This window comes from Nelumbo lutea, chromosome 3, assembly GCF_056320005.1.
Source record: "Nelumbo lutea isolate HS-2025 chromosome 3, American lotus-T2T, whole genome shotgun sequence".
Taxonomy (NCBI): domain Eukaryota; kingdom Viridiplantae; phylum Streptophyta; class Magnoliopsida; order Proteales; family Nelumbonaceae; genus Nelumbo; species Nelumbo lutea.
Window position 1 is genome coordinate 60,310,840 of NC_142686.1, and position 12,658 is coordinate 60,323,497.

Sequence of the window (12,658 nt, forward strand, 5' to 3'; positions counted from 1 at the left end):
ACTGCTAATACTTAATTACTGATAATTTATTACAAACAATATTGCTCATTATTAATTCGAAATGATAATTAATAAATATTTTCATAATGGTAATTAAGAATTCAGAAATAATCATTTTATATTTAGATTAACTCATATTAATTATTTTGAAAATAAATATTTAATGTTAATTATTTATATTATAATTATTATCAGAAATTATAATTCATACATTTATATGAAATAATTAATTATATTATTATAAGTAATTATAATTAATAATATTATATTATTATTATCAATAATTATAATTAATTATTATTAATACTAATGATGATAATTATTACTTCAGAATGTTAATTAATTAATGATTTCTAATAAGTGTTTTAATAATGTTAATTATTAATTGGGATATAGTCATTTTATATTAATATTAATTAATATTAATTATTTTATAAATATATAATTAGTGTTACTTATTTACATTATTATTATTTCAAGTAATTATAATTAATACTATTATTATTCTCCAATAAATACTTCATTTAGTGAAAGTTAAATTATAAAGATTTCAATTATTCAATATTGTTAAACTTAAAGAATTATAAAAGAAAATATAATTTTATGAGTTAACTAGAAATCTTTATTATAACAATTTAATTAATTAATAAAAATAATAATAATGATGATAATAATAAGAATTAATATTAATATTAATATTAATATTAATATTATTAATCTATTAATAATACTAATTATTATTAAAAAATGTTAATAGAAAATTTTAATCACTTAAAATTATTTGCTGAAATTACCCATTTTAATTTGGACAGATAATTAATTATTAATTATTAATTTATTAAAATTATTACTTATTGAATAATTTTAATTACTCTTTGATTAATGACCTTACTTTTGAATAAATGGTTTTTATGTTCAATATTTTTTTTTTCAAAAATACAAATAATTTTTCATTTGCAATGCTAACCGTTTTATTTTTCTATTATTTAGTTTTCCAAAAGATAAAAAATAATTAATGATATTTACGTATTTTTATCAAATTATGTATTTATCAAGTTATTGTCATTGATGATGACGATGATGATGAGTAACTTTTTGAAAGACAAGGGTACTAATAATAATTAATGACTTATAATTAATTAATTTCAGCTATTAATTATTAATAATAATAACTCACTAATAATAATTAATTACTGATAATAATTAGTGCTAATACTTAATTATTGATATTAACTAATTACTAATAATTTATTAATTCAGAGTGATAATTAATAATGATTTTCATAATGCTAATTAATAATTCAAAAATAATCATTAGAAATTTATATTAACTCATATTAATTATTTTGAATATAAATATTTAATGTTAATTATTTATATTAGAATTATTATCAGAAATTATAATTCATACATTTATATGAAATAATTAATTATAATATTATTATCAATAATTATAATTAATTATTACTAGTAATAATGATTTCTGATAAAAATTAATTACTGATTTTAATAACTTACTGATAATTAATTCCTTAATTATAACAATGATAATTAATACTTTGAAATGTTAATTAATTAATTAATGATAATTAATTAGTATTTTAATAATGTTAATTAATAATTGGGATATAATAATTTTATATTTATATTAATTCATATTAATTACTTTATAAATACATAATTAGTGTTACATATTTACATTATTATTATAAGTAATTATAATTAATACTATTATTATTCTACAATAAATATTTCATTTAGTGAGTTAAATTATAAACTTTCAATTATTCATTATTGATAATAATTATAAAAGCAATTATTATTTCAGGAATTAACTAAAAATCATAATTATAACAAATTACTTACTTCATAATAATAATAATAATTTAATATTATTGATTTCAAAATCAATATACACACAATAAGAATATATTATTAGTAAACAATAGTAATAATAATATACTTATTATTATTACTCATTTCATAAGTATTAATATATTATTGATCTATATTACTCAATAAAGACATGGAATAAAAAAATATTCAAATTACCACTAAATGAATGATCTAAAAATCTATGAGTATTCTAATTGACTTGAATTTGACGCATCAACATGTCTATAATTTCAACCTACATTTCCTATTTCTATCTCTCGATTTCCATAATTCAAACATACCATTAGGTTATGCATAGGTTTCCCTATCTTTTTCCTAAAGATAAATGCTAGACAGCTACGTGCACTGTGGGGAGCTTAGACTTAAAATCCATAACCATGATCGACCAAAAGAAGTGTTTCCATCTAACTTGGAGGTGACTTCCATACTAAGGATGGTCCCATTATTCTCCTTTCTTTCATGTTTCCTCTATTGGATGAGCTTTGAAGTCCTGTTTATATTATCAGTTGATTGTAGCCATATATGATGATGATTTGATTGTAGTCATACATTTTTCATCTTTTACTTCAGAGGATGGATGCATCTTCAAATGTTGTTTGGCATGGATTGTTTTTCTTAACAGCTCTTTGAATGATTTTCTTCATTCTTTGCCTCTTTGAATGGATGTTATTTAAATGCTTTTTATCTATTCATATATCCTTAAATATTAAGTAGTATTGGTGATATTGTTGTAAACATCCATCGAATTTTACTATTTTATAAATATATTAATGATTTCAAAGTTATTGATACTTTTTTGGGGGTGGTTGCTCAATTAGATATTGATTTTTTATTGTTAAATAATACATTTCAAATTAAATGATACTATAATTGCCCCTTGGTATGGGATCATTGTCTATATAAAACATGGTAAGTCTCTTAAATCAAATGAAGAGCCTACCCTAAAAGTCTATTATAAATAATTAAAAAAATGAAATAATTCAAATTAAATCAAATAATTGCTTGCTGAAAATTACTGAATTAAGTAAATAATAATAACAATAATTATTTACATAAATAATTAATAATAATAATAACAATCATCAAGTGCTTAATTAAGTAAATAACAAAAAGCGAAAAACAATCATTAGTTATCATTAATGTTTATTCAAAGCATGCCCCATAATAATTACCAAATACAGTAATTAAACCTTAAGTAAGAATCAGTATTTATTAACAGTCATTAAAATTGTTAACCCAAATCATTACTGTTTATTCTTAAATGCAAAATATGAATTAATAAATCTATTATATAATAATTATACTCGGTTAGAAAATTTATTTTAGGTAAATATTCAAATAATACAAGTTTCATTAATATTATTACTATATAACAAAAAAATTAATAAAATATTAAAATAAATTAATAACAATAATAAGAATGGTCAAATTAAAGTAATAAACGGTTCAAGCTGAATTTAATGACCCATATAATTTTACGGGTTTGACATATAAGGGTCAATTTATGTGAACCCATAAACTATACAAGTGTCTTAAAAAATGGCAGTTTATAAATAGTAATAAAAATGATAATAAAAATCATTAATGTTTATTCATATATATATATATATATATATATTAACTTCCCCGTACTTAATACGGGGTCATTGACTAGTTTGTAAGAATTCAAGACACTTGATTGAACCCATCACGACATGTGGCGACACAAGGCTTGATAACACCTCATATCACTAGCAATAGCATCACTTGGGTATCCTGATGGTAGCCGAACTAGAACAAGCCTGAATTGGGTTAACCCATTCCACCTGACTTGGTTGTCTCCGACGTGAATAACATACCAATGTGAAGGATTAGGGGTGAGAATTATTTGGTTAAAATCAAAAAAATTGAATCGAAAATTTTAGTTTTGATTTTTTTTTTTGATTTTTGGTTATTTTGGTTTTGTAAAATTTCAGTTTCGATTTTGATTTTCAGGTTTAGAAATTCGGTTAACTGAAAAAATCGAATTAACCGAACTTTATTATCTATAATATATATTAACATATAATACATATATAATGTGTAAAAAACATATTATATTATATTATATTATATTACGCATTAAAATATATAATTTGTTATATATATTGTATAATATATATTAAAATATATATACTGTTGAAATTCGGTTTTAATCGAAATAACCGAAAATCGTACTGTAAATTTCAATTTCGGTTCAATTTTTTGTTTTAACAATTTTGATTTATTCGATACGGTTTTTAATGGAATAAACCGTTTGCTCACCCCTATAAAGGATGGAATAAAAAATGTAAGACGAACCTATACCACATGCAACCATAGATTGCCACCTAGCGGTGTTGTTACCCCACTTCTCCACTTAGCGTGAAAGTGGACCCAAGCATTCTCCGATAATTAGGGATGTGCTTCTCCAACCACCTAGACGTATCCCACTAAGGCAAGGTGCCTATTGAACTGCTCGCCTTTCATCCCCTGTTCTAGTTGAGGCATGAGCTCTATATATATAAAGGTAAGCAGTTGCTACCCGAGGTCAATCTATTGCATTCTAATTCCTGTTTCAGTGCCTTACCACCTCGAACAGCTCGACAGATATTAACTTAACCATCAAAATCCATAGCTTTGGGACACCTAGCCAAGTCCTTCCACCATTGTTTTGTGAGTTCGAGGGTCCCTCACAAAATCAAGTTGATCACTTTTGATCTTCATCACTCATTAACACCAGCAATCCCATCATGCAAATTGAAAGTTGAAACCCAACTCAGTTTCTAATGAGTTTACTCGGAACCAATGCCAATTGTTCGATTGGCAAGGTTTGAGCTTAAATTTCCGGATCGTGTTATGAGTTTGGCCCAAACCCATTTATATTCCCTTTTTTACTAAAAGGAAAGGCTAAAAGCGGTTGCCACTTGCCAAATGCCGACTCCCAATTGACAAAGATTGGACCTTCAGCAGCCACCGTTTCAACGTCAACCTCCACGGACCACAGTCGGATAATCACACACCCTATCACAGTTGTCAAACCAAACAAGGCAAAACTGAACCCTCCACAAAACCAAAGAAGAAAACAAGGAACCAGAAACAGATTTAGTGATCAAATCCTTATTTCATGGCAAGAAAAGACCCAGAGATCATCACAGAAAAGGATCTGATGAGGAGATGGTCAAGGTCCATGAGAGCTCAAGGCAAGACCATTGGCTTAGTCCCTACAATGGGTTACCTACACCAAGGCCACATTTCACTCGTTAAAGAGGCCCAGAAACACGCCGACCTGATTGTGGTCTCAATCTATGTAAACCCTGGTCAATTCGCTCCATCTGAAGATTTGGCAACATACCCATCTGATTTCCAAGGCGATATCGAGAAGCTGAGGGCTCTGTCTGGTGGGGTCGATCTTGTATTTCACCCGCAAAACCTCTATGATTACGGAACCAGTGGAGCGGTATCAGAAAACAATGATGCCAGTGGCAACAGTTGTACTAGTCAAAGTGGAGATGACAAAGAAAAGAGAGCAGAGGGAGTGGCAGTGTCGTGCATTGAAGAGAGACAATATGGGCATGAGACGTGGGTTAGAGTTGAGAGGTTGGAGAAGGGAATGTGTGGGAAGAGTAGGCCTATTTTCTTCAGGGGTGTTGCTACTGTTGTCACTAAATTGTTCAATATTGTGGAACCCGATATAGCTGTCTTTGGGAAGAAGGATTATCAGCAGTGGCGGATTATTTGCCGAATGGTAAGCTTTAATGGTATCCTTACTGCATGGTTGTTGTATATATTTATCAGAAAAACGATAATACTAGTGGTCGTATTGATACTAGTAGTAGTATGTGTTAGACATGTGATTGCTGTATATCAGAAATAAATTCTGTTTATTTTAATGCTTACGTGTTTGATTGTCTTTGTCAGATTAAGCAATGGTTAAATGGAAGGTTATCTATCTATCCAAAACGATGATTAAAAAAACCAAAAAGAATGGTTATTTGAAGAGTTGTGAGATAGGGAAACTGGAAATATGTTGTTTTTAAATGAAAAACTTTTTTAATTGTAGTCTCAGTGAACAATGTCAACGAGAAATTTGTGGTACCTCAACCAGCAGTTGAATTTTGACTAATATTTTATTAGTATTTTTATGTGTCTGGATCATTTCTTCAGATTAAGATAATGGATTTGGATAGAAGAAGAAGTAATGAGTTAGCACTCTTGTTACTGATCAAAAAGGGAAAGAGAAAAGAAAGGAAAAAGGATAGCATTGAAATTTAACTAAGAACTTACGATCACAAAAAAATGAAGCAAAGTTCTTTGTGAAGGCAATTGGTGTTTTGACCTAAGCTTCTTTTTTGGTTCTTTTATTTTCTTTCTTTTAGAGGCAACGGATGGGGGTTGGGTGTTGATAAGTAAGAATCATTAGGAGAAGGTAAAGTTTGCAAGTAACATGAGCAACACAAAAACTGTAGAGTCTGCAAACTACAAGTTTCAAGTTTATTATGATCTACTGTTCTTAGCATTCCAGTATGAGAGGTAAAAATAGCATTATAAGGGGTTTTGAAGAATCTTCAGTTTGGCTTATCAAAATTATATATGGCCATTTAAATCCTCTCTATAACAGACTTAATCATGGAGTATGATGAACAACTAAAGTTCATTTTAAGCTAACTATGACAATTTAGTTTTTTCTCTCATTTTTTTGGGTGGGTAGTGGGCGCTTGGTGATCTTTGGGTAATTTAATGTGAAACTTGTTGTGGTTCTGTTAAAAGCAGTCCCGAGGTTCTTTGTGGAGAACAGCAAGCATAAAGAAAACAATGATGAAAGTATTCTAATATTTTATGCAGTTTTCTGTTCTAATATAGTTGGAAGCTCATTTCGTCTTCTCAAACTGAAAACTGAATTGTTTTGAATGAGTATCCTCTCCTCATGCCTTGAATATTGTAATCGTATGCTTGTTTAAGCAATGTGTAGTTTCCAATTTCTGTCAGTCTTTCTGAATGTTATTCTTTTCCTCATTTTTTTAAGTTTCCAGAAGGTTCTAACGAAAATTTTGTTGCATGGAAGAAAGCACAAGATTGTTCTGATGGAATGTTGTTACTTACCACTTGGTATTGATTCTCCTTCAGGTCCGAGATCTTGATTTCTCTATAAATGTGGTAGGTTCAGAAATAGTACGTGATGCTGATGGGCTTGCAATGAGTTCTAGAAATGTGCACCTCTCACCTGAAGAGAGAAAAAAGGTTAGTCCAGTCTTTTTCTTTCTTTTGCCTCCTCCATTTTGAAGCTTGAACTGCTATCATATGGATATGGATTTTGCTCCATATGTGATGAACAATATAATGTATACAAAATAGTGCTATCTTTCAATTCATTTATTTATTAGTTGGGTGGCATGTGAGATGCAAATGGTGGTTCTCTACAATGGGTAAATTACTTCTAATTCAATCCTTATTGCTTTTGAGCACTAACCTGGAGGTGTTGTATGTAACCATGCAATAGAAGCAGGCTTATGGTTGATTAACATCAACGAAGATTTTAGTTCAACCCAAACCCTGATTTGTTCAGGAAATTGCATTAGCCTACATTTCTACCAGGTTAGCAAAGATATGAGAATGGAAATGTTCTTCCTTGAGTGACCTCATTTTGCAGAAATCACTTCTTTCTCTTGAACCAATGGTACAAGAGAACCCAGACAGCTTTGGTCAATAACAGCTTAATTCCAACTTTGGTCAATAACCCAAAATCAACAAAAGCAAAACACCTTCCAACTGATATGATCAACAGATCCAGGCTGCTGTCCCAATGGCTGGAAACCCATCTAAAATGCCAAGAACTCCAATCCCAAAGCCAAAGCACCTCCAACTAGTGAGAGTGTGTGTACCATATAACTCAGTTTATATGTGAATTAATTTCAGGCTTTTTTTTTTTTTTTTGATTAACTATATGACATATCCTTCTGGACAAATAGTTGTGTATTATTGATTTCAGAAGCAACCTGGCTAGTCAAGTGCACATAGTATAAAATAAAAGAAAATGTATAATCTCAACAAGGAATTTCGAGAAACATAACCTAACAGATTTTATTTGTGTTTAAAGTGGAAAACTTGGAAAAATAAATAACTACTTGTAATAGAATTGTAGAAATCATAAGAAAATAGAACATTATCATCTGCACAAACTAAGCTGAAAAATAAAGTACTTGTAGTGAGAGTGACAGAAAAAGGAAAACTGTATCACAGAACATGGAAGCAATTTCAAATTTAAACAGAACCACAACATAAGAGCCTAGTTTATTTATTGACCACAACATAAGGTCAATAAATAAGATTTTTTTTTGTTGGATAACTGAAAATCTTTTTATTAATAAAGAAAAAAGAAGTGTGTGCTCAGAACCCCAGTTTTAAATGCCTGTACAATGTGCCCTTGCACCCCTTTTCTACTTTACATGATGTACGAAGTTTATAACTGTTCCATGAACAACTGCATCCTTGTTGCTCCTTGCTTAGCAAGTGAATCAGCCAAACAGTTAGTCGGTCTTTTCACCCAGTCTGTAACCTCTAACTCCCTTGACAGTATTTTTTTCTCCTTCTAAATATACCTGTACTCCCATAACTCTTTGCTCTTTGTTCTCATCCAACCCACCACTACCTTTGAGTTTCCTTCCATCAAAGTTGATTTAATTTCTGAAGGATGAAAGGCCTCCAAAACTCTTGAATTTTGATTCTCTGTCGCTGATTTAGCTATCCAATTGAACAGATCCACAGTCTTCACTCATTGTGCCACCTTGTTTTTCGATAATTGAATAAGATTTTATTATCAAAAGATAGGAGCTGGTACAAACATCCCAAGGGGGGCATGAGGTGAAGCCACACCCTTATACAGTTACATCTCAAGAGTGGAAATTACAATACAGCCCAATAAAGAATTTCCCTAGAAGCCCCTTGTTTGTCTAAGAAATTTACCATTGCATTAGCCAGCCTGCTCATCCGTTGTATTCTAGTTGCCATTATTCCTTGTTAGCCACTTGACTTTCTTTAGTAGGTCCCTATAGTGCCAAGTAACAGAATCTGGATTCAACATCCACCCCACTACACCCTTAGAATCTCTCTCTATAATTAGATTGTTCACACCAGGTTGATTTGCCATCTGAATTCCTTGTACAACAGCTAGCAACTCAACCCTAGCTCCTAGTAGAATCTCCTATTACCACTGGGCCTGAGAACAAGGATAGGATATTGCCTTCCTCATTTCTCAGAACCCCACCTACACCTGGTAGCCCTGGATTACCCTGACTGCTCCCATCAAAATTCAACTTTTTAAACCCTTCCAGAGGTGGAGACCAATCTACAATGAGCCTGTTTCTTCCAGTAGTGCTATTAGCCACTGCTAATCAATTCCCCCAAAGGTCATGGAAGATAAAAGACTGAATGGGGTTTAGAGTTCTCAGCCAATGTATTACCCTGCTAGAATGCATTCCTTTAGTTCTGAAACAATTTTTTTCTTCCCTTGGAAAATTCTTCTGTTCCTCTCTTCCCAAATTGTCCATGAAAGTTCTGTTATTTCTCTCTTCCCATAGCACCCATAAAGTAGCTGCCCATGTGCACCTCCATAACACCCTTCCACTCCTATGCAAAGCTAGTGGAGAGACTATTTACTATTTACTAATCTCCTGCTTATTTGTGTCTTATGCTTGGGAGCATTTCTATTCTCCTTTTGTATGCAGGTGGGATAATCCTAAGGACATGGTTGGTCTTTCCAGCCTTGGTATTATGTACTAACTTAAAGTAAGAGGTAAAGTGCTGTGGAGGCCACAAGAGATGCTATCTTATGGACAATATGGGAAGAGTGGAATAATAGGCTGTTCCCTGAGCTAAGTAGATACCTTGAGGCTATAATTGAAAGCATTACATTGGAAATTATCCGATGGGCAAAGACTATGGAGCTACTCAAAAGTTTTTCAGTGGATAACATGGTTAGGGGTTGGAGAGTGGTAGCAGCCTCATCCATTGTGAAGCCTGTTGCTAAGTTCAATGGACTTCCTAGCAGTAACAGGATAAAGTTAATCTTTGATGGCAGCTCATGTGGTAATCCAGGTCCAGGACCCTCAGGCTTTGGGGGTGTGTTTAGGGACAGTAATGGGTCAATAATTTAACTGTTTTCAGGCCCAGTAGGGATCGGAGACTCCCTTCTGAAATTTCTACAGTGCTGTGCAAGGTCCAAAGAAAGAAAAACAACTTAATTTAAGGCAGTTTGAGGTAGGTAACTCTATGCTAGGGGTGCAAGTTGGGCGGTTTGGGCCGGGTTTATGGTCAACCCAGGCCCGACTCTAAAACTTGGGCTTAAGGCCCGAGCCCAGACCAAGGCTGAGGTCAAGCCTGATTTTCCCAACCCGAGCCCAGCCCACACTGTAATTTTTGCACTCAGTTTGGGCTCGGGCTCGAGTTGGCCAATGAACCCACTCTAAAATTATACCTATATAAATGTATTTATGCAAATATATATACATATATTTATGTATATATGTAAACATGTATGCAAATGTTATATATACAAATATGTATGTACATATATGTAAATATGTATGCAACATTTACATATATACACATATGTATGTATAAATGTATATAGTTGGGCCAGGCTCGGGCCGGGTTCGGGCTACCTATGGGCCAGACCTGAGCTCGGCTCCAAAAATAAAAAAAAAGCTCCAACTTCTTGAGCCCGAGTCCAGCCCGAGGACTGAAAATCCAAGCCCAACCCTTGTAAAATTACGGGTTGGGCCCGTTCGGGCTCGGGCCCAACCCACCCAAGTTGCACCCCTACTCTATGTTGGTGTTGGGATGGATGCAGAATAATAGTGAGGGGAGATGGATTTTGCTAGGAGGCTAGAAACGAAAGCCAAGCCAATTATACAACAGGTCTATTCTAGAAAGAAGAGGAGAGGACTTACATTAGCAAATTCAGTTAACAATGTAGCAAATTGATCAAGAAATAGACCTCAGGTTGTTAAGATACAACTAAGGTGTAACTACCAATCTTGATAGAATGACCTGTATAGTACAAAAGACCAAAGAAATGTACCATTCAAATTATCTCTCTCTCTCTCTCTCTCTCTCTCTCTCTCTTTCTCTGTGTCTTTTTCCCCCTTATCGAATTGATTCAGGTGGTAGTACCCCCTCGAAGAGGTGTCTAACAATTTGGTATCAGAGCTGTAGTGTCCAACCTAAGTCGAGATGTCAAGTACCAGCTCGGAAATCGTGGAAGATTGAACCGACAGAATGGAGGTTGGGGTGCACAAGATGCCCAGTGATCTCCAAGAGCTAAAACCCTTGCAGTGGTGGTTGTGCAACTAGAAAAAGGAGCCATTGCTAGTAATAGGGACGAACAACAAGAAGGAACTGATAGAGATAGTAGCATAGGTGGCGCAATGGGAACATGAAGAGATAGACCGACCTTCACCAAGCTTGCCTTCCCCACATTTTCTTGTGATGACTCTGTACCATTGTAAACAATCCAAGCTAGGGAATCACAAGTATGAGGAAGTTCAATGAGTTTGCGGATTTATTTGAATTGAAAGAGCATTGTTACAAGTTCACTTTACTTGGTTGAATTTTCAAAACTCCCCGATCTGCTCTAAACTAGACAAACTCCTTTTTTTAGTGGATTGGGGTGTTTTGTGGGAGGATTTAATTTGATGAGCTTTGATGAGAGTGACTTTGGATCATTGCCCTATTTGCCTATCTTAAGAAACTTTGCATGTTGGCCCCTTGCCATTTAGGTTTGAAAACATGTAGCTGGAAGATCCTACTTTTGTAGAAAAGGTTAAACGTTGGTGGCAGGAGGTAGGGAGTAGAGGTTTGGAGAAAGGGATTGACTTCTTGAGGAGACTTAAGGGTTTAAATGAGAAAATAAAGGCATGGAACAAGATATATTTGGTAAAGTGGAGGAGATCAAAGAAAAAATTATTTCAAGGATTGAGGAACTAGATAAGAAAGAAGCTCTTAGAACTATGAGCAGTGAGGAAAGATAGTGGTTAAAATGTGAGTTACAAGAGGTGGATGACAATACAAACGGGAGAATCTTTTGATCACTCTTTCTTTGTTAGGCGATGGCCTTAGGGCATTACCATTCTCCTGCTATATGTTGATGACATGTTGTTGATTGGGAATGATGTTGAGGGTATTCGTGAATTGAAATTGTTACTTCATAATTCCTTTCACTGCAGTTTCGGGCATTGGTTCTCAAAGGAAGCTGAACTAGTAAAGCTACAGTATATTCTCTCTCTGACATGGAGTGACCTTGACTTTGACTGCCTAACCATCCAGAGTGGAGTTAAGCAAAATGTATTTGTTGAAATATTTTGATCAATGGATTTTTGTGGCATGTAATGTAATTTAAAAGATGAAATTTACTTTTTCTGATCCCTAAGTTTAAAATGGCCCATTCATCTTACGTGGTTATTATGGGAGCAATATGATTGCAACAGCTACCATCTTATTCTAGTGATATGTATATCTTAAAGTGAGAAGCCTAAACCATATCCATAAGTTGATTCAAGGAAATCTTCATAGATGGAGATCAGAAAAAACAAAACTAATTAAAAGAGACAATATAACACCAACTCACCATCTGTATACAGAAGAAATGCCAACTGTTTCTGGTTATGCACATCATCATAGGCCAAGAGCAGGTTTCCCCAAATAATTTTGTGATGATGGCTGGGCAACCAAGGCTTATTGGGCATTTGTGAAATTTTTAGAGATCATG

At 32.7% G+C, this 12,658-nt stretch overlaps 1 protein-coding gene across 4 annotated transcripts in view; it reads left to right on the top strand.

Moving 5' to 3' along the window:
• Nucleotides 1-12,658, top strand: part of PANC (pantoate-beta-alanine ligase) — a 41,168-nt gene that overhangs the window by 16,519 nt on the left and 11,991 nt on the right. Inside the window, exons 2-3 of one of the 4 annotated variants that reach the window (XM_088974679.1) lie at nt 4,798-5,641; nt 7,021-7,134. In XM_088974679.1, coding sequence (XP_088830805.1) covers nt 5,021-5,641; nt 7,021-7,134 — 735 coding nt within the window. In that variant the 5' untranslated portion in view covers nt 4,798-5,020. Of the gene's footprint in view, nt 1-4,510; nt 5,642-7,020; nt 7,135-12,658 lie in introns of those variants that run through there. The other 3 variants (XM_088974677.1, XM_088974680.1, XM_088974676.1) reach the window with 3 other exon arrangements.